Raw genomic sequence first — 23,098 nt, 5'->3', positions numbered from 1 at the left:
ATGAAACCAAACAAACAAATACCCTCCTCCACCCCCGCACCTGCAAACTATAGCACAAGAGTCAAAGCAGAAGCAGTATAGAGCTCACCAAACTGAGTGCCTAAGATGTGACTGTTGGGACAAAAAATAAGGAGAGAAAGGCAACAAAGTACAAATTTAGGCAGCCAGGAACTTAGGTCCCAGCCATAAACCCGAGGGTGCTACTACTCACTGATGGGTCAAGAGAGATGATTCTGACAGTGTTGTCCACCAGCCCCACAGCCAGGAATCGAGATCGTTGTTCTCCAGGGGGCACGTTGGCTAGGCTCATGCACACCACGTCTGCTGACATCTCTTTCCTCTCCGTGTACTCATTCAACTGTCCTGACTACAAGAAAGGAAACAAAATAAGTCTATGTGTTTTAATTCACCCTATAACTCTGGGCCTAGGAAAGGAAAATGGCTGTTGGGGCCCTTTTTTGGGCGGCTTCCTCTCCCCCCTTTTTGCTTTTGACACACGGTTTCATGTAGCTTATACTAACTATGTAGCCAAGGATAAACTTGAACTTTAGACCCTGCTGCCTCCACCAAGTACTGTGATCACAAAGGGTCCTGAACACACCCAATTTATGCAGTCTTGTGATCTACCCACTGAGCTACACGGCCAGCTCCTTTCTCACATTCCTTTTAATAGTAGTTAATGACCAAGAATTTTAGCACTTCAAGTCTCACAATTAACCTCCCAGGTTAATGCCAAACACATTAATGCCCCAGAGGGAAAGAAAACCAAGAGATCTTTGACAAAAAGCAGGATCTGGCACAAATATAAACTAACCCAGATCAGGATAGATAGATACATACATACATAAAAACCATTGATCTGTTCTCTTTGAGAACCCTGAATGAAGCCAGCTGTACTAGCGTAAGACTATAATCCCAGCACTTGAAAAACTGAGACAGGAGGATTACTATGAGTTCGATAGCTGACTTGACTCCTACATTAGACGCTATCTCAAAAAAGAAAAAGGACAGAGTGAGTGAGGGAGGGAGGGAGGGAGAAACAAGAGAAAACAAATCTTTGTCAAATATTCACCAGGAAATGAGGGCAAGGTATAAAAGAAACGAGTATTTCACCTTCAAAAGAGCATTTCACAACTCTAATCTGAATTAGATTTACTAACTTTTCTCCATTAGGAAGAGTCAGACCCAGGCTGGAGAGACAGCTCAAGGGGTGTTTACTGATCTACTCTCACAAAACCTAGTTTGGCTCCTAACATGACATGAAAGCTTATAAATCCAAGGGATCCAACACTCTGTTCTGCATGTACATAGCACATAAACTCATTCGGGCATAAATACATATGGATAAAAGAAATAATCTTTAAAAAGGGCCAGACTGTCTTACTATTTATGGATATTGCCATTACCAATTCTCTTTCTTGTGATAGCTATATTGATAACAACACTATTAATATTTAACATTTCAGAACCCCACCCCCAAAACCATAATGAAAAGCAGCACATGGCCAGCACAACAAAACAAATCACATACAGGATCCATCTCAAAATACACCAGTTCTCCCCCAGTCAGAGCGATCACCACTTGTCGCTGGTTCACTGCACACTTCACAATTGTTTTCTTGCCAGGAGTCTTCCATTCATTGACTCTCTTGTCTGCTCGTATGTGTCGAATGCCATCTGGATACACCTAGAAGTCAGTCAAAGAATAAAATCTAACTAGTAATTTGATTACCACCTGGAATGATCCTCACCCTTGGCAAGCCTGGAACCATGCAACTGAGGCATCACTTAGAAGAGTCCAAACAGATTATTTTTTAAAGAAATTTTTACAAGCTCATGTTTTGTCTCATCTGTTCAAAAAAGTCCAAAGCCCACTTGTTAATAAAGATGACAACAACAGTAATGAAGTTTTTTTAAACAAAAATGGCAAACTGAGAGAAAATGTTAGGTTTCCAGTTCTCAAAATTGCTTAGTAAAATTCTGAGAGAAATTCATTCTCAGTGTACCTTTTTTATGTTGATAAAACATCACTGACCCTCCCTGAGGTATTCTGGAAGGTGAGAATGAAGAGACAAGAATACAAGCACACCACAGAATAACAATGTGATGGGCAAAGGAAGGACATGCCATGCTCAGTAAGTAAGCAAGCTCACCTGCACCAATGCATCATCTCCTAATAAGGAGCAGGACAAGGTTGGAGTGGTACCCAAGAAGCCAGAGTCAGTCACTTCTTCCACAGTCTCTCCGATAGATAGCACAAGTGTGGCATTCACGAAAGACACAATGATGTAGGCATCAAACTCGTCTGGAAAAAGAAAACAAAGGAGCTATTAGGAAAAAAATTCAAAGCTACTAGCATTTAGAAAGGCAATTAATGAGTTTCAGAAACCTTCCACAACACTTCTATGTGCAGTCACAACACACATGCACATGACCAAAGGTCCTAGCAGCCTACAGATAAATGCCCAAAGACACTGAGTACAAATGTCTTCCTTTTATATCTCTGAATACTAGTACTTTCTTCAGGTATTTGGTTAAAAAAATAATCATGAGAGCATAATAATTTTTTTAAAAAGATTTATTTATTATTATGTATATAGTGCTCTGCCTGCAAATGCACCTGTAGGTTGGAAGAGGGCATCATATCGTATTACAGATGGTTGTGAACCACCATGTGGTTCCTGGGAATTGAACTCAGGACCTTTGGAAGAGCAGGCGGCGCTCTTAACCACTGAGCCATCTCTCCAGCCCCGAAAGGATAATAATTTTTTAAAAAATCAAAAGCATAAGGAAATCTTATGTATATGCGTGCACAAACTATAGTAAACTTGTTTGTGCCAATTGTTGACTGATAAGGAATCATGTAGCACAGGTTGGACTCAAACTCACTATATAGCCAAAGATGAGTCCTTCTGACTCTACTTTCCTGAGCACTAGAATTATAGGTGCATACCACCGTGCCACGCTTGTAAAGGTGAAGTGCTGGAGGTAAAACTGAGTTTCCTGCGTAACAGGCAACTGAACTAATCCTGCCTAATTCCAACCCATTTAAGGCATATTTTAAGAGAACAAGAAAGATCAGTCAGGTATGGTCAGGCACTCCTTGAATCCCAGCACTTAGGAGGCAGAAGAAGGTAGATCTCTGAGTTTCAGGAAGCCAAGGCTATGTAAAAACACCCCTCCCCAAAGGTCTCCACCCCCAACCTCTTACAAAGGAAGCTAATATAGGAATATAACCTGTAGTGAATAAAACGGACTACTTGAGGCTGGAGCATATTTAATTATTCTAGGACTGGAAACTGGGAATCCTAGTCTCACTGGGAAGAGACTAGCACCAGTCAAGCAGGAAATGGGGGAAGGGAGAATGTTGATTATTTTCAGTCCTTGACCTCTCTGGTGTTTCAATGCTTAAAAATGTTAACAAGACAGTGGTTACGAGCAATCTTATTAGAATTTGCTTTTCAAAATGTAATTGAATAAACAAACACTAATGAGTTTCTTCCCCAAGGTCATAAGTTCTGAATTCTATATAAAGGCAACCAAAATAGTTTCTTCCCTCGGCCCAATCCCATTGTCAAAGGCTATCTATTTACCATACCTTCATTCTACAGCTTAACACAACTTCTCAGTTGCCTGTATCCATAATACACCACACTGGATATACACTGAACAAGGCACATTCGTTGTTTTCATTAGGACTTTCCCCCCGACTCTATAGCTGTATTTCTATATCAATGTTTTGTCATTTTGTACCCCATAACTCAGAAAACAGCTAAACTAAGGACAAAAATCATGGAGTAGGGCACTAAACTAGACTGGCAGCAGCTACAGGGCACTGCTTGCCCTGTGCCTTGTCGGAGCTCAATGCCACAGGATTAGGCTACTTACTCCACCCATATCAAGGACCATTTTTGATTTGTATTACTCCAAAATTATTATTATTTGAATTACTTGAATCAGTTTTCTTTATAGTAGGAGTGAAGTGATGGCATGGTGTTGGTGTAGCCACACAGTGCTCTGACCCATTAGCAGGACATACAGTTTGGTGAGTTGTAACCAGTACTTTATAAGATAAATAATGTTATGAAACTGCTTCACACAGTAAGTGCTATTTGACAGAACTTCAGTTAGTGATATATATGCAACAAGGGTGACAGAGAACAAAAACCAAAGATCTTTCCCAATAGGCACATTCTAATGGCTAGACATGTATACCGGTAACCCACAAAGTACAAATACAATTTTCAAAACTCAAGGAGTAGTACAGGGCAGATACTTGGTTTTCAATTGTACTGTTATAACAGCACGTGTAAATGCTTTGAAGACATCATTTATAATGCCAAGGTTTACAATGCCAAGCACTGTTTGCTATCATAAAACAACTTAAGGCCTGGTAAGATGGCTCAGAGAATAAGGTGCTTGCTGTTCAGGCAGGCTGATCCAAGTTTCACCCATAGGAATCACATGAAGAAGAATGGAGAACTGACTCCACAAATTTGTCCTCTGAACTCCACATGGACACTGTGGCACACATATACATAACAAGTAAATAATATTTTAGGAAATTATGATATAGTTGTCCCAAAATGGATTTCTAATAGGTTACAGAAAGACCTAAGCTAATCTTGAAATGACATCAAACTTACAACTTTACTCCAGTTCTGAACTTTTGATTTGAAAATTTCTGACATGTAGTAAGAAACTGCTTATCTTCATAAGAATACTGCACGTTCTCATTTACTACAATTGGGTACCATCAAAGCTGCGAAAGACTAAACTACAGCCAACCAATAAAGGACTTTAATTGGCCACAATTTCCAGTGTCTTTCCTCAGTTGAGAGAGAAGGGGTACTCAAGAAAAGTCATACAGTTTTTGACTTGCATATTATATTAAGAGAATGGAGTGAGTAAAAAGAAGGTTTACACCTTCCCTTTAACCACAGGTCCAGACTACTCAGATATGAAGGAAATGCTCACTAACAAACAGTGGTCACTTTGGCTAAATAATTCCACAAGGAAGACAGCAATGACTAACACTTTATTTATTTTTTGAGACAGGGTTTCTCTGTGTAGCCTTGGCTGTCCTGCACTCACTTGTAGACCAGGCTGGCCTTGAACTCACAGCAATCTGCCTGTCTCTGCCTCCCAAGTGCTGGGATTAAGGGCGTGCGCCACCGCTGCCCGGGTGACTAAAGCTTTAAAAGCTCTGTTAGTCACAGAGTTCCTGAAAACACCTATTACCTGATAAATACCAAGCGCAATATAACGTCTACCATCATTACCATTCTCAAACAATGAAGTCTTCAAACAGATTACTCTTAGGAGGTTACAGGCTAAAAGTTGATATTCAGAACAACAACAACAACAACAAATCAAGCTTCAGGCATAACCATTACTTACTAAGAACTACAAATATTCAGTGTACACCTTACAAAAGTATCACTTTCTGTCTCTGTGAGGAATCTCTTAGGCTAGGAGAACAAACAGCTCTTTAGGCCCAAGTTCTTTTGTTTTGTTTGATCATCACAGAAGCAACCCAGAGAGGGAATGCTTTACTTTTCTTGTCTTACAATCAGTCCTTTCCAAAGGTAACACGGGCCACACTGCAGATGCCCAAGCCTCTTGTATTTCATTCTCACCTGATATTCAGAGTACCTGGCTCTTAGGTTGCCTCAGTTTAATATATTATATACTCAAAGCTTTTCTCCAGGACCTAATCTTTCAGTCATTAGATTTGGAATGGGTAATTCTTTTTCTCCCCACTTTGGTTTTTCGAGACAGAGTTTCTCTGTGCAGCTCTGGCTGTCCTGGACTCACTTTGCAGACCAGTCTGGCCTCGAACTCAAAGAGATCTGCCTGCCTCTGCCTCCCAGAGTGCAGGGATTACAGGCCTGTACCACCTTGCTCAGCTGGAATGGATAGTTCTGAAAGAGAATGAAGCTGTGGTTTGCCAGTTACATGTTCTTTCAGTTTCATAAAAGCCAACTAGTTCTACTGTCCAGACACTGTGGGGGAAAGGAGAGGTTAATTTCTGCCTTAGACCAGCTGATAAGCAAGCAGATGGGTGAGTGTCACTAGGAGACACAGTGACATCCACCTGCAAAGGTCCCTCTGAGAGATGCCGTTAGGGCAGCCTCAGTATTCTGTGCAGGTCATCCCTCTCCCTACAAGAGCCCACAGCAGATCCTAGCAGTAGGTACACACCTGTGATATCAGCACCTTCACCAGCCACCTGTGGAAGAGAAAAAAAGGCTTGGTATTGGTAGTATGCATCACCAAGTACCAGCCAAGGTTAGTATTTGCCTGAGGACGGAAGCACGTGTGGATAGAGGAATGCTCACTCAATAGTAACGTAGGGTATCTGGAAAGAAAATGACCAGAAAACCTAAAATGTTTTTGTGGATACTTGACCCAAGTACAAGAAACAGTAAAACTGATGAGGTAATAGTTGCTACCTAGGTTTTGATATTTACCCGAGAACAGTATCAACTACTAGTTCCACTACAGTAGAAACAGCCTCCCTATCACTGAATGTTGGCAAACATTTCTCTCTCTACACTACCTTCACCTTCAAATAAGACTGTTTCCTCTCCTATAATCCCTCCTGGCAGCATGCTTGTGCCTTCCACCACATCAATGCATATAGGAGTTAGATACTATCTTTTCAAATTTTTTGGTGGTTTTATAGGATCTGGCCCTAGTGCCCTCTGACTGTCAAGTGCTCTACCACTAAGCTACTCCAGCCTCTTTTATTCGACAAGTTCTGAGACAGAAATTCTATGTTAATTAGTCTAAATACACAGCAGGCACTTGAATGACAAGGAAAGTACCCAAGAAACCAACACTACAGACTCTCACGACAGAATGAGTCAAATGAACACTGTATTTAGGATTCAGAACAAAGTTCTGGCCCTGTTATTTAGCTGTATTAGCTTTAGAGTCAACACTTGAGATTTTCTGCCTTCATAAAAATGAAGAGTAACTTCTGGCAAATCTAAATCTGCCCTAAAAAAATTTTAAATTGCCTAAAAAATTAGAAGCTGGGCACAATGGCACATGCCTATTATCAGTGCACGCATGAAGGACTGTGAATACAAAGCCATTGTGGAAAAGTTCTAGGCCAGCCTAAGTATACATTGAGACCTATCTTTCTAGTTTAACTAATTTACGTAACATTCACTAGAATCTTATTATCAAAGCCCACCAAAGCTAAGATCAACATTAACTAGCTTCTCCATGTAGAAATTATATTCAATGTAGAAATCTCTTCAAACCAAATATCCAATCACCTTCTCAGCTAAAGAAGCCTACCAACTTCCTGTTGATGTTCTCCTTCTAACTCATTATGATCCCAACAAAATCCACAAAAAATACTAAGCGTTCTAATAAATTCCCCTCCTACACACTTCCCAGCTCCCTTCAGCTCATTCCACTGAACTAGAACATCAGACCTCAAGCTGAACTACAGCTGTTTTCTAACCAAAGCTTTGTTTGCTGGCCAGATCTCACTAGTTCTACATTCCTCAGGGTCTCAGAACAACAACCTTCTACTCTACAGTGAGCCACGGGAAACACGACAAGTTTTACTGTTCCAGGGCTAAAGTTCAACGTGGAAAGACATTTGTGCCATTGGGACACCATACAAGCAACAACACTTCCAGTGTTAAGGTGAGGTGACCATTTTTAATTCAAGAACTCAGCCTCCATCTCCTTCATAACTCCTTTTCTACTCATCTAAAACTGAATCCACTCAATCTATGCTTTTTAAAAGCATAAGCAGAACTGACCAATAGGTTCTACAATCTTGACTTTCTGTGTGATTTTTAGCACAATAAAAACATAGTTCAAAGTACAATGGGAAAACAACTTTCCTTACATTGATGAAACAAGGTTTATAAGTCACACAGGCAGCTTGATGATTCTGATTTTGCAACTAACAGCCACTCTATACCCTCTGTATCCACTTTCAGAAAAAAACAGCAGTAAACGAAGGTACCCTGATCAGGAGAAGCCTCAAAACATGTGGTGTTGTGCCAGAAGTTTCTTGCATGTGGTACTAGATGAAGCGATACATATTATGAATGCAGTTTCTAAATTCCCATGGCAATGGTTCCCAGCCCCATCTTGACTATCAGGAAAGGGACACTTACCTTCAATGTGCCGACGTACTGTCCAGACAGCATTGGGGTTACCGGGAAGCTCAGAAACAGCCATTTCAGACACCTAACAGGAAAGGAGTCAAGCACAGATCCAGTGAGCATGACGCTCTACTACTTGCATACTACACTAAGTAATAATATTCCAAAGGCAAGGAAAGCCTCACATTGCGCCACTTGGGAGAAAAGAGCCTTCTGACAACTGCACAACATAGGTCAGCAAAAAGTCATGCAACACACAGAAGGGTACAGGTTCTACAACCAAACCATATACTTCCTTTGGATTTGGTATGCCTATACCAACCACCACTGGAAAGGAATGAAATGATCTAAATCAGTACTTTACAGTACTTTATTGTTTTCTCTAACTTCTAGAAGACAAAATCACATCTCTTCACAAATTCAAATGCCACACAACTGAGGAAAAGTACTGCTTTACCACTGGGCTGACAATCCCCTTAACAGATGGCTCACAGAAATCAATCAGGGTACAACCCCATCCCCAACTACACTTTGATACTCCGTAAGGACAGTCAGTAGTGGATTAGACATGAACTCTGTGTTTACCATCTTTAGAATTTTTTGTTAATGTAAAACTGCTCTAAGATAAGTCTATTAAATATTGTTAAATGACAGAGTAGATTGCTTAATGCATTGTATTATGTAACTACATCTTACAGTAAGAACAAATAAACTCAAGGCACTACTCTTTTCAGTCTTTAAGTATAACAGTACAACATAAGAATGTCACTAGTAAAGCTGAAGTGTCAAGGATGCCATATTCTGCAAAGTTAAGATTATAGTTAAAGACACAGACACATAAGGAGCAAAGCGTAATCAACATTTATGAATTATTTTTAAACTACAACAAAAGCTCTGCTTATAAAGTTGTAAGGACAGACAATAAGGCATAAAAAGCAACTCCAAGTCTTTATCTTACACTACACAAAACCAGTGAGCAGTAAGTATCAAGAACTTTGGCACCCTACATGCAAGTTGGGACAGAGGAACTGCTTAGGCCAGATTAGCTTTAGACCTTATCTTAAAAAAAAAAAAAAAAAAAAGTAAGAGGCAGAAGCAGCGGATCTCTGTGAATTCAGTCAGCCTGGTCTACAAAGAGTTCCAGTCTCGAAAAACCACTACTACCAACAAAAAGGAAGCTGGGTGGTAATAGCAAATTTTTAAAATCCCAGCACTTGGGAGACAGAGGCAGGTGGATTTCAGTTTGAGGCCAGACTGGTTTAAAATGAATTCCAGGTCAGCCAAGGATTACACAAACACTGTCTTAAACAAAAACAAAAACAAGAGAAGAGATGGGGACCAGAAGCCAAGAAAGGGTAAACAGAAAAAGAGAAATGGCCATCGAGCACACATGCTGGCTCTAAACTTGATCATGGCCACATAAAATTTAGTGAAATAATGAGTATTTTGGTAGTGAAAATACATTCAGGGTCCCTAAACAATATTAATAAACATTTCTACAGGCCCTATCTTTACTTTCAAAATGACGCCTACTCAAACCCTACCTACTCAAAAATCCTACCTCTGCCTAAAGTGGCTCAAGTTACAGACATGTGTATCTACTTTTAAAGGTAAAGCATGGTATCTCAATGATACAACAACAACAAAAAATTTTTTTTGAGACAGGGTTTTCTCTGTGTAGCTTGGGCTGTCCTGGACTCTCTTCGTAGACCAGGCTAGCCTCAAACTCACAGAGATCTGCCTGCCTCTGCCTCCCAAGTGCTGGGATTAAAGGCGTGCGCCACCACCGCCTGGCCCACATAACAATTCTTTAAGGCAAGTATCATTGTTAAGTGAATTTTATACAACAAAAGCTTAAAGCAGCTTAGTAAAGCTAGATTTAAAACCAAGGTCATCTTGGCTATATTTTCAATAAAAATTGATTAAAAACAGACAATAGTCCTCTTAAGACCTACTTTGCCAATCACAAATGGCCACAGAAAACATTATTTACTTTTGCCAAGATGTCACAGGGAGTGACCCTTAACTACCATGCCAGTAAGTTAAAGAACAGGTAATCTAAACTCAGGGACAAGAGAAAGCATGTACTTGGTCACAGTAGCTTATCTTTGACCTCATCAAAGCAGGCCTATACAATGTTCTGTGCTGAGTTCCTTTCATACCATTAGAGAACCAGAAAATCCCATCTTACCTCAAGCCCATGCCTTAAGACTCTCAGAGATGACCGGGGTCCCCTACCACAGGCTACATACAGCTGTGGAGTATCTTCGTTGGCCAGATCAGCTATCTGCACAGACAAGGAGAAAATGTCTATTATACTAAATTTTTAAACAATTATAAGAGAACAAACTATTCTCTAGTTTATAGAGTTATTTAAGGGGCACTGACTAGGAAAAAAGAAAAGGCTCCAGCATTTCACATTAAAAACAAAACAAAAAAATCCTGCTGGGTAGTGATGCACACCTTTAATTCCAGCACTCGGGAAACAGTGGCAGGAAGAAGCAGGCAGATCTCTGATTTAGTTACCAGCCTGTCTACAGAGTGAGTTCCAAGACAGCAAGGGCTGCACATAGAAACCATGTTGAAAAACAACAACAAAAATGAAAACCACAAACCAACAAACCCCAAGACACTTAATGCAATCTGTTCAGAAGTCTGAAAAGAAGTGTTATGTATAACCTGCACCTGAAATTAGTGTTTCCTTTCACTTATAAGTGCCAAAATACACTGAATAACTATTATGTTGCCACCCGTAAAAACAACTATACTACGTTACAAATTTTCAGGTGTTCCAAGCGTCATTTACTCTAACCACTACTTCAAAAACTTGTTAGATCTATGGTTATAACATTATTAGTTACATATCCACACATCCACTTATGACGTAGCCAGCCAACTCCTAGGTTAACTGCACCAAGGACATCTTGAGTCCCACCCCACCCCGCAAGACAGGGTTTCTCTGTGCAGCCTCAGCTGTCCTGGGATTACAGGAACTTGAACCTTACACAATTAGCCACAAATGCTAGTTTACACCTGTAATCCTAGCACTCGAGAGAACTGGCTGAGGCAGGAGGATTAGTGAGTTCAAGATTAGACTTAAGCTACAGAGTAAGACTGTCTCAATACAAACAAACGCCCCTCACAGATTGTTTAGTGTTAGCCCCGGAACTCTGTAACTACTAGTTTTCCATAGATAGGTTGTTCTCAGCCTATAACTCAATTTGAGAAAAACTTTAAATCATTACATTTTAGACTTAATACTAATGGGCTGGCGCAGTCGAGAGGTGATAGAATAAAGCCACACCTGGCAAAACAAGATCGGAGAGAGGCTGTCCAATTCATCAACCAGCACAAGGTTTTTGAGTGGTCTCGGTTGAAAGAAGAATGTGTCTCCTTCTTCTAGAGGCATGGCAGATGAAAATTCAGGTTCCTCATCATCATCTCCAAGATGAGCAATCTGATATAAGTAACTGGGGGGAAAAAAAGATTTTCTTTGGCACAGGTTATGCACAAACGATTTGAGCATAGATATCAGCATACTTGGAAATGGAATGTGACACTGAAGTTAGCTGTATACACTTCAAAGTCAGAGATGCAATAAGGTACTTAAAACAAATGGCAGATTGAGGAAAGAACATGGGTTGGGGATAGCCTAGTCGGAAGAATGCTTCACACATAAGCATGGGGACATATGTTCAAATTCCCAATACCCATGTGAAAATCAGAATGCACCAGTACCCATCGAATCCCAGAGCTTGATCCCTGAAGCTTGCTGGCCAGCCAGCCTACACACTTTAGGTTCAGTGCAAGAAGATCATCTCAGAAAATAAGGCGAAGAGCTATTGAGGAAGACACACGACATTGACATCTGGCCTACACACCCACGTCCATTGGTGACAAGGCAGAAATCGCACAAAAATCCTAGAAAGCATCTATACTTTAATCACGAGAAAACTGAGCTTAGATGATGAGTTTGGAGTTGTGGATACTGGTCTTAAATTGGTGACTAGAGTTCAGATTTCTTCCATTTGGCAATGAAAAGCCATAAAGGGGGGGGGGGGGGCTGGGGCTGGAAAGATGGATGGCTCAGCAGTTGAGAGCATTGCTCTTCCAGAGGACCTGAGATCAATTCTGGGCAATCACATGGTGGCTCATAGCCATCTATGTGATCTGATGCCCTCTTCTGGCTTGAAGAGGAATGTACAGATAGAGCACTCATATACATTAAGAAAATCTTAAAAAAAAAAAAAAAAAAAGCCAAAGATTCTTAATACAGAGACAGGAAATAATGTCACTAAGGACTGTCCTATCTTGTTGAGATGACTACAAAGACTAGGTTTTGCAGGAAAACCAATCAAATTAAGTTTAGACTGGAACCACTCTAAGAAGTAAAACTCTGAACTTGACCAAAAGTAGTAGAGGAAAAATAAAATGAGATCTCAAGTCACTAGAAGCAGCCCATTAATTATTAATCAAAATTACTGAGCAAAACACACTAATGATGTGGGCAGGCAGTGTGGGTACTGACGAGCTTCAACTTTAGGTCAAGAGAGAAGTACTTACGGAAATCAGAGGCTTTTAGTTTTCTGCAGTCATCTCACAATGCAGCCCAAGCTGGTCTCAAATTTGAGATCCTCCTGCCTCAGCCTGTGCCACTATACTCAGACATTCAGAGTAGTACTAAAGCCACTTAAATAAAGGAAGCTAACAATGAATATGAACACAGAAATGGGACTGGAGAGATCACTTGGGGTGGTGTGGTGATTTAAGAGCGCTTTCTGCCCTTACAGAGGACCTGAGTTTGGTTCCCAGCACCCTTATGTTGACAGCTCACAACCAACTGGAACACCAGTCCCAGATGCCTCTTCTGGCGTTCACATGCGCGCGCGCGTGCATGTGTATGTGTGTGTATGTATATATCATGATAATAAAAGGATTGATTACTCACTGATTTCCAAATTCTGATGCCACAAAGAGGAAGCCTGTTTTAAGCACACACATAGCAGCAGCAACAGGCACAGTATCAAAATACTTCAGGCGAATCTCAGTTACCTGGGGGGGAAAAAAAAGACTAGTGTAGATAGAAGCAAGTGCAGCCTGGCCACTGAAGCCTGCCCTCCATACATCACAAATACAACCAAGTAAAACACTGCTCAGCATCTAAACCACAAGTGAACAAATGACAATTCAGACCTGCCAGGCAGATTTATTTATACATGGTCAGTTGCTCTTTCTACTTCAATTTAGACAGACCCTATATGGCACAGAAATATAGAAATTAATTACCCAACCATTACAAATTTTACCAATTCCATCTAAACAGCTACTTAAGACACTTAAAATCTCCAACTGTTAAGGACCAAGTCAAAAAAAAAAAATCAAGTACATGATCAACTTCCAAGATATTAGAGCTTTCTTATTCACATCAATTATTGTTATAACCTAAAAAAAAATAACATTTCAAATGGCTTTCCAGGTACTTGCTAGCCAAATGTGAAAACATAAATTCACATTCAAACCCAAAGATAATCACTTTCTAAAGTACCTAAATTTCTAAGTTTTTCTTTCTTTATTCAAAGTATATTATTGCCTCATACCATAGATCTGAGGCAGTTTCCCTTCCCTCGTTCCACTTCTCCCAGATTAACTCCCCCTCCATTTCCTCTTCAGAAAAAAAACCAGGCCTCCAAGAGACAACAGCAAAATAGGACAAAACACAAAACAAGATACTGTAAGACGAATGCCCTCTGTGTGACTGGTCAAGTGCTAGCTATACTTACTCCTATCTTTGTTTTTCTCCAGACACCACTGCCTGGCCTTACTCCCTATCTTAACTCAGGGAAAAGTTATGATGTATAGATGATTTTGTAAAGCAGCTATGAGAACCAGACAGTAGTAATGCACACCTTTAATCCTAGCAGAGGCAGGTAGATCTCTGTGAGTTTGAGGCCAGTCTGGTCTACAGAGCTAGGATCGCAATAACTACACAAAGAAACCCCGACTCAAAAGAAAGAAAGAAAGAAAGAAAGAAAGAAAGAAAGAAAGAAAGAAAAGCTTTGTAAATTTTACACACACACACACACACACACACACACACACACACACACACACACACGGGTTTTAGATTATATTCTAACTGAAAATTGAAAGAGACACAACAAACAGTTATTTCCCCTTCCATCCATGGTCTACTTACCATATCTTCATCTGTCTCCAAAGTGATCTTAAAGATATCCCCCTGCTCCGTTTGGGCCAAAAAGAAGAACATGGACTTGGTCTTATGGGTAGCAGAGCAAACAAAAATCATTCCTCTTTCAGGGTCATCCAGGTCATTCTAGCAAGGCAAAATATATAGTCAACACTCTAGAAATAAGTACTCTTTATTCTGGAATTCAGTATTTTCCCCACAGCAACTATACAGACCACTCAAAGACTAACATACAAATATTGACCATAGTAGCTGCTAACAGTACAAAACAAAGCTTGCCCCAGCAATCAAGAAACAGCTAATAATCTACTCTGCAGCCTGATCAGATAAGGCAAAAATTATCTCCAGAGAGATGTGTCAGAGAAGAGACATGAATTAAGTAGTCATCATTTCAGGCCGTTTGTAAATTTTAAAAACAAAACTCACATTCATCCCCACTGCCATGGAAACCATCCATCACCAACCAGCCTGTGCAGTACCAAGTTCCTACTCCGCCTCTCAGAGATGAGTCTGGTGCTTTGAGTTTTAAATGTTTGCAACATTTTATAAATTATGTCTAAAAGTAAATTATTTAGCTCTTTACTACCCCAAACCTAATAAAAATTCCTGGCAGTTAGATGCTCAGTAAATGTTTGACTAACAGGCTGATTATAATGTTTTTAATCAAGAAAAGATTTCTACCTAGTTTTTTAGAAAATTGATCTACTTCAACCAGATCAACTAACTGCCATGTAAAGGTGTGACCTGGAGCCAATATTAGCAGTAAACAAAAAGCTGAAGAGGCAACAATGTAAGAAAAGATTCAGGAGAAAGACTGATCATGCATGCATAGGATAAACAGATTGCACAGGGAAGATCACCATCGAATTCTGTACCCTCACAAGGAAGCGAATAGGCAGGCACCACCCGAATAAGGTGATAACTTGCTCAATTTGATAATAAACTATGCATGGTACCACATGCCTATAATCCTGTAGCTTGAAAGTACATTTAGCTTATCCTGAGCTACATTGCAAATTTTGAGCTTATCCTGGGCTACATGAAACTTTGCCTCCCAAAAATATAAAATTAAGATGATAATAAATTGATAGTTTACCCTTTAAAAAATCCAGTTTTAGAAAAGCAGCATTTATTCCTTCAAATAACTAAACTTGGCAACATATAAATTTAAGATGCTATAATGGGGCCAGTGAGACGGCTCAGCAGATAACAATGCTTGCAAAGCCTAAAAACCTGACTTCAAGCAGAGATCCACATGATGGGAAGGACAAAGATTGGCTCCTGCAGTTTCTCTTCCAACCCCCATACATGCATATACATGCACACAAAATAAATGTAAAAAGAAACTATCCTATAATCATAAAAAATTTAATTCAATTCCTAAAGAATGTTTGCTCTGTAGCGAAGACCTTACCCGTCTCCTGGGAATTGGACATCGGATATCTGGTTGGTCACCAAAGTTCTTGTAGGTGATATAATTTTCAGAGCAGATCAGCACTCCACTTGGACCATCTGACCCTCCAGGAACTGTGAGTCAGAAAAACCAAAAACCTTAAACTACCCCAAGCTGCTTTTACTTCCAATTGCTCTTCTCCCCACTTGATGAGGTTGTATGCCAGAAACTATAAGACAAGCAAACCAAGTGTTTCTTCTCCCTAATATCCACTTTTAATGCCAGTACTTGGAAGGTGGAGGCAAGAGGATCAAAAGTCAAGTGGTCTTCAGTTATGGATTAAAGTCTGAGGCTAGTCTGAGCTGTGAGTGTAGAGGAATGCTAATTTAGAACATTGCTGCCCTGGTAAGAATCACATCTAAACACCTTCTAGATCTGTGTGATTCAGCTGGGATACAAACATGCCTTTAATCCAGGAAACAGAGGTAAGCAGATCTGAGTTCAAGTCCAGCCTGGTATCGAGCAAGTTTCAGGTAAAGAAAAGCTGAGGCCTAGGTGTGATGATATATGCCTTTAATCCCAAACAATGAAGGTAAAGGTTTATAGAAAGAAGCAGGAAAGTGATGTCTATCTGAGTGGCAGAAAAAGAAAAGTGACAAATCAGAGAAGATTTGACAGAATAGAATACCCCAGTTCTCACAAGAGAGAGGAAAAGGGAAGCTACTTAAGGGAATACAGAGAATGAGAGAACAAGCTCAACACAGGTGAAGACAGACCGAATCAGAGAATAAGAAGAATCCAGATTAGAACAGATAGCTGGAATTAGTGTAAAGCCAAGCAGAGTAATTATGCTGAGAGAAAAGCCAGATTGATTAGATCAGCTGGGAGCCAGAACAGCTAAATTGAACCAGCCAGCTATGAGCTCAGAAAGAACTAGAAAGGGTGAGTTTATTAAGAAGTTAAGTCTCAGGGCGGAAAACATTCTATGCCTAGGTTAAGATTGTATGGTGGCTAGAAGCTTCCAGGGCAAGGTCTAGGTTAGCAGATAAGAGTCTATAAGTCTCCAAGACAACAATTACCTCAGGAGAATAAAAGCTCCTTTCACATGAGATCCTATCTCTAAAAATTAAAAAAAAAAAAAAAAAAAAAAAAAGCCAGGCATGATTGTTTCTGTCTGTAATCACAGCACTCGGGAGAATAGGAGGATCAGGAGTAAAATGTCTTCTTTAGTTGCACAGTAAATTTTGGAGACAGCCTCTTGAGGTATAGGAGATAGTTTCAAAACACAAGAATAAGGGCTCATATGTAAAGTGCTTGCCATACAAGCGTGAGGACAATTTAAAAGCTGTAAGTGAAGGCACAACCTGCTATAAAAATGTGTTTGGGGTTTTTCTTTTCTTTTGAGATGGGAGCCTCATTATGTACACTCATGGCTGGCCTCAAACACAGTGAGATCCAACTGCCACTAGCTCTCAAGCGCTGGGACTAAAGGTATGTCACCACACCTGGTGAAATTTTTTCCTTTAAAAAAAAAAAAAGATAAATAATAAATAGAGGTGGTAGTTGAAGGATGACTCAGCAGTTAATAGCACTTGATGCTCTTCAGAGGACCCAGATTCAGTTCTTAGTATTCAGGTCAGGTGACTCATAACTGGCTGTGACTGCAGCCCTAAATCTGACATCCTCTTTTGCCCTCCTTGGGCACCCACATGCATGTGGACAATGGTTTTCATGTGATGGTCAGCAGACAACCATGGGAGGAGGTTCTCTCCTTCCAACATTGTGGTTCCAAGGATTGAACCCAGCTCTTCAGTTTGGTGGCAAGTTCCTTGATCACTGGCCATCAATTTCTCTTCAGATCAGTATTGGTAATGCTTTTGGAAGTATTTTATCTAAATCTTAACGTTCAGAAACTGTTAACTACACACTCCAGAGTATGAGTTACTAAAGAGCTAAGTACTTCAGATACTTAGCACAACACCCTTGTTCTCCTAGAGGTTTCTCTGTGTGGCCCTGGCTGTCCTAGAAGCCATTCTGTGGACAAGACTGGCCACCAACTCAGAGATCCCCTGCTGGGAATAAAGACATGTGGCACACAACTTTTTTTTTTTTAATCACCTTACCATCTTAACCTTTAGCCTCAAGAAAAACAGAAATTTGGTATGGTAGCAAATATCTGTAATTCCAGCATCTCAGAGACTAAAGCAAGAACTGTCGTAAGTTCAAGGTCAGTTTGGACTATGTAACCAGGACTACAGAAAACAACAAAAACATACAAGACATTAGGTTTACAACAAGGAGATTAAGATCCAAATCCTAGGCTTAAGAGATAGCTCAAAGCTGGGCGGTGGTGGCGCACGCCTTTAATCCCAGCACTCAGGAGGCAGAGGCAGGCGGATCACTGGGAGTTCAAGGCCAGCCTGATCTACAAAGTGAGTCCAGGACAGCCAAGGCTACACAGAGAAACCCTGTCTCAAAAAAAAAAAAAAAAAAAAAGATAGCTCAGAGGTTAAGAGCACTGACTGCTCTTGAGTTCAGCTCCCAGCAACCACATGGTAGCTCACAATTAATGTTATTTAATGCCCTCTTCTGTCACGTAGATGCACATAATAAATACATGCATCTTAAAAAAAAAAAAATCCAAATCCTATGTGGTAAAACCGATTAGGTTTAAGCATAAAACTGAACAAGTAAAAGCTAGCTCTGCTGTTCTTCCAGAGACTGGGATTTCAATTTCCGCACCCACACGGTAGCTCACAAAATGGTCTGTAACTCTAGTTCATTCTTCTGGTCTCCATACATAAACACAAGGAAAACACAGTTAATGTAAGTTTTTTTTTTTTAAAGGTACAAAGCAGAACTGTAGAAAAGTACCTGTAATAAGGAAGTTGCCATGCTCCTCCAAAGGTTCACTGTACTTTCGAACCACATGATTTAAACCAAGGTCTAATTCATAGAAAGTAAGCGTCTGCTGGGTATTAGCTGCTGCTTCCCCTGTTGGGTCATTGTCTGCTTCCTGTAGGGCAGTGCCACAAAGACTAATGATGAAGTTTTAGACTTGGAAAGGTTATCAGGACCCTTGCATTTAACACACAGCAAGTAAAGATGCACAGATTCCAAACAGTGCAACAAAGTTCATGCTACTATACAATGGTAGAACTACAAGGACCAAAAATCTCTATGCCTTTTGTCCAAAGCAAAGAGTGGCATGCTTTGCCTCTCACTACTTCCCTTAAAACAAAAAACCCAAACAGAACTTTGCATTTCCTCCCAATAAATATCTCAGTTCAGTCCAGTCATTTAAATCAGCAAAGAATAATATATAGCCAACTGCAGGAATTCTAAAGATTTTCAGTAAAACATTCATAACATGAAAAAAGAGCTGCATTAAAGAATGATTTAAGAGAAAAAAATAATTTAAAAACTAAAGACTGATTTAAGATCTACATACACAGGAAAGTTATTTTAGGAAAAAACTTGCAATGACTAAAAAGGAGTGAGTGTGTCCAAGTACCTCATAATCCATTTCCAGACAAGCAAACATGGGATTTTCAAATCCCACATCTACTCCAACCACATGATACACTAGCGTGTTCGCTTTGTGGGCTTCCAGGGGTGATGAAATGGTTAGCCGGGCTGCAGCGTCTCTGTTCAAGATATATACCAATTTCTGCTTCTCAATTGCACCTGAAGTTGAAGATGAACACACCAGATTTCCATATGAAGAGACAGAAACCTAAATATATACAATGTTTACTCTTTTAAATAAGATCATTAACAGTCACTACTAACTGTACAAGTATACCGCCCTCTATAATTATCAGGAAACAAAGTCATTATTATCCCCCTCTAATAAAAATCTTAATATTCCCTCTAATTCTTCAGAAATTCTTAAGGTGCCCTGGTCTTAAGTACACCAAGAAACATAACAGTAACTAATGAATTTATTAACTATATTTAAAAAATATTTATTTATTATTTATACAGTGGTCTTATGTACATCTGCAGGCCAGAAGAGGGCATCAGGTTACAAAATAGACGGTTATAAGCCACCATGTGGTTGCTGGGAATTGAACTCAGGATCTCTGGAAGAGTAATCAGTGCTCTTAACCTCTGAGCCATCTCTCCTGCCCTTGTTAACTATTCTTTGAATTAGGCTTACCATCAGGTTACAAAATAGACGGTTATAAGCCACCATGTGGTTGCTGGGAATTGAACTCAGGATCTCTGGAAGAGTAATCAGTGCTCTTAACCTCTGAGCCATCTCTCCTGCCCTTGTTAACTATTCTTTGAATTAGGCTTAGCTGTTTGCTCAAAAGGTTGCCCTCTAGAGGCCCGATCAGACACACAGAATTTTCTCCAGGAATTCATCAGAGAAGAGACATGATTGTGAATCATCACTTCAGGCTGAAGAAAGCAACCAAACTGACGACACAACTAAGATCATTTCACTGTAGCCTTCACTGCCAATAAAACAATTTTTTTTCAACTAGATAAAAGGAGTTACCTAATGACTTTCCTGTTCTTAAAATAAAAAACAACTTTAACAATGAAAAACCAACATAAGAGTAATGTAATGGCAAATGCTAGCACATTTGTGACAGATCGGCACAATGCCATGATCACAGCATGTTATACATTACATTGAGTACACATAAAAATTGGAGAAACACTCGGAACAAACAGAACAAAGCACTCACTAATCATAACAGCTCTCCCCTTGGGATCCACAGCTAAGAACTGGCCAGGAACAATTCGGCGACATCCACTTTTGCCAAAAGTTTCTTGGTGAATTTTCTCAAACATATTCTTAGATGGCTGATATTCCAAGATAACAATGCGGCCTGAATCACTGCCAACTACAATGTAGTCTTTGGTGCCACCTGTTAGCCTAAAGGCCATAAGTGACCGGATAACTCCAAATACTTCAACGGTGAGGAGGGTATGTACTTTGCCAGTGTTAGGGTCTGGGCGAAGTAACTCCAAGATCTTCCCACGGGAAACAACAATTTCCTGTTGTTTGGTTCCTAGGTCACCAAAAAAAAAAAAAAATTGTGATCAAGAATGAGCCCCCAAAATAACCAGGATGTATATACAGAAGCAGCAGCAAAGATAAAAGGAATAAAATAAGTTGGAAAAGATGCTTTCCCCAGAACTGGCTAACAAAACTAATCATCACACAAGCTTTTTATAAAGGGTTACACAAGTTAAAAACAAACAACAAAAAAACAAAACCAAATTTTTAGCCAGGCAGTGGTGACGCACACTTTTAATCTCAGCACTTGGAACGCAGAGGCAGGCCTGTGAATTTGAGGGCCAGCCTTGTGCACCTACAGAGTGAGTCTAGAGCCAAGGCTACACAGAGAAACCCTGCCTTGAAAAAAACAAAAACAAACAAACAAACAAGTCCAACAACAAAAACCCTTTTATTTTCCTAAGATTGGCCACCAATATTCACAACTGGGACGCATCTGTTACTGATAATTATGTGGTGGTGCATGGACTCAGATCCTTATGCTTGTATGATAAGCACTTTTGTTTATCTGTGTATGATATATGTGTGCACATATGTGTAAGTGTTGGGGGGCATGTGCCACCAGCACACACGTGAAGGTCAGAGGACAATCTCAGGTGTCAGTCCTCACCTTCAACTTTGTATAAGACAAGGTGTTCTCCTTTTACCCACTGCATACACCGGCAATCTGACCTCCAAGCGGCCCTTTAAGAGTGCTGGGATTACAGAGGAGCTACCACATTCAGCTTTCTGTAGGTTCTAGGGATCCAAATTCAAGTCCTTATACTTAATACAGCAAGTCTATAATGAAGCTTTCTCCAGTCCATCATTTCTAATGTGATAACGACACTGTGAATTTGAGTTCAATGAGGCATGTGTGAGGCAGAGAACAACCTTTAAAAGTCAATTTTCTTCTACACTGGGCTTTATAATCAAACTCTAGCTTGAGCAACAAACGCTTTTCCTGGATGAGCTATCTTGCCAGTCCTTTTTTTTTTTTTTTTTAAAGACTATATATCTTAGCTATGCAGCAGTGGTGCATGGTGCATGCCTTTAATCCCAGCACTCAAGAGGCAGGAGAGTCTCTGTGAGTTCAAGGCTAGGCCAGCATGGTTTACAGCACCAGGACTAGAACAACCAGGGTTATATAGAGACTGTCTCAAAAAAACAAAACAAAACAAAAAAACAAAAACAAAACAACAACAAACAAACAAAAAAAAACAGAACAAAACAAAAGCAAGGACTGCATCTCAGGCTAGCCTCAAATTCATTATTATTCACCAGGCTAGCCTTGAATTCATGCTTATAGTACCTCAGCCTCCACAGTGCTAGTTATAAGTGTGAACACACATATTCTTTTTTTATCAAATTTGATGTCAAACTCAAGATTAAGAGCCTGTAATCCCTTTTCTGAGAGGTAAGGGAGAAGGACTATCACGTGAGGCCATCTTGGGCTAAAGTGAGACTGTCTTGGAAAAAAAGGACCATCACAGCCGGGCGTGGTGGCGCACGCCTATAATCCCAACACTCGGGAGGCAGAGGCAGGTGGATCGCTGAGTTTGAGGCCAGCCTGGTCTACAACAGCCTGGTCTACAAAGCGGGTCCAAGACAGCCAAGGATACACAGAGAAACCCTGTCTCGAAAACCAAAAAAAAAAAAAAAAAAAAAGGACCATCACTTATAGAGTTTGTGTCTCACAACAGACAACTTGGGAAGAGATGCCCCTGAAATTGAGTGACACCAGAACATAACACAAAGCTCCCAGCAACATTTGTCTTTATGTAAATAGAAAACATTACAGCAAAAAATAAGCAAAATATATATTAATTCACTTCCCATCAGAAAGATAATACCCACAGTACTTACCAGAGAAGTTGCCATGGATGGCAAAGCTGATGCCAGTGGCCCGTTGTAAGGTCAAGTTGTACAGAAACATGGTGACAAGAAAAACTGACTCAGCACTTCAAGTCTTGGTTCTGTCAATGGTTTCAAGTCAAACCAGACTACAGACAAAAAACAAAACAGAAAAGGAATTCTGTTATGGGAACTACTGGTTGAAGACAGACAGAACAGGCGAGGGAGTTAAGTGTGCTTTCTCTGTCTGGGCACGTAGATCAGTCTTAGAATGCTTGCTTAGCGTCAATGAGGGCCTGCCTGGGTGCAATCTCAAGGAGGGAAAATACAGCATCGCTCAAATGCTAGGCAACATTCTAGTACACTACACCCTTCGCTTTTCACCTCACAGTCTGCATCCAGGCACCCACCTGCAATCTGAGCACTCAACAGGGTGAGGCAGGAGGATTATCTCCAAGTGTAAGATCAGCATAAGCTACACAGAGAATTCT

General features: G+C 40.2%; 1 protein-coding gene across 1 annotated transcript in view; it reads right to left on the bottom strand.

Annotated features, from left to right (window-relative positions):
- Positions 1-23,098, bottom strand: part of SF3B3 (splicing factor 3b subunit 3) — a 41,314-nt gene that overhangs the window by 16,072 nt on the left and 2,144 nt on the right. Inside the window, exons 2-14 of the mRNA XM_084756645.1 lie at positions 22,620-22,756; positions 20,440-20,766; positions 19,254-19,426; positions 18,614-18,755; positions 15,761-15,873; positions 14,335-14,472; positions 13,087-13,190; positions 11,443-11,608; positions 10,330-10,425; positions 8,151-8,223; positions 2,154-2,305; positions 1,532-1,687; positions 212-367 (exon numbers count right to left, since the gene is read on the bottom strand). Of these exons, the coding sequence (XP_084612771.1) occupies positions 212-367; positions 1,532-1,687; positions 2,154-2,305; positions 8,151-8,223; positions 10,330-10,425; positions 11,443-11,608; positions 13,087-13,190; positions 14,335-14,472; positions 15,761-15,873; positions 18,614-18,755; positions 19,254-19,426; positions 20,440-20,766; positions 22,620-22,689 (1,866 nt within the window). The 5' untranslated portion in view covers positions 22,690-22,756. The remainder of the gene's footprint in view (positions 1-211; positions 368-1,531; positions 1,688-2,153; positions 2,306-8,150; positions 8,224-10,329; positions 10,426-11,442; positions 11,609-13,086; positions 13,191-14,334; positions 14,473-15,760; positions 15,874-18,613; positions 18,756-19,253; positions 19,427-20,439; positions 20,767-22,619; positions 22,757-23,098) is intronic.

Source organism: Acomys minous (assembly GCF_964271855.1).
Source record: "Acomys minous genome assembly, chromosome: 14".
In the NCBI taxonomy this organism is placed as follows: domain Eukaryota; kingdom Metazoa; phylum Chordata; class Mammalia; order Rodentia; family Muridae; genus Acomys; species Acomys minous.
Note: the sequence above shows the minus strand (reverse complement) of the source record. Positions and strands in the feature narration are given on the sequence as shown.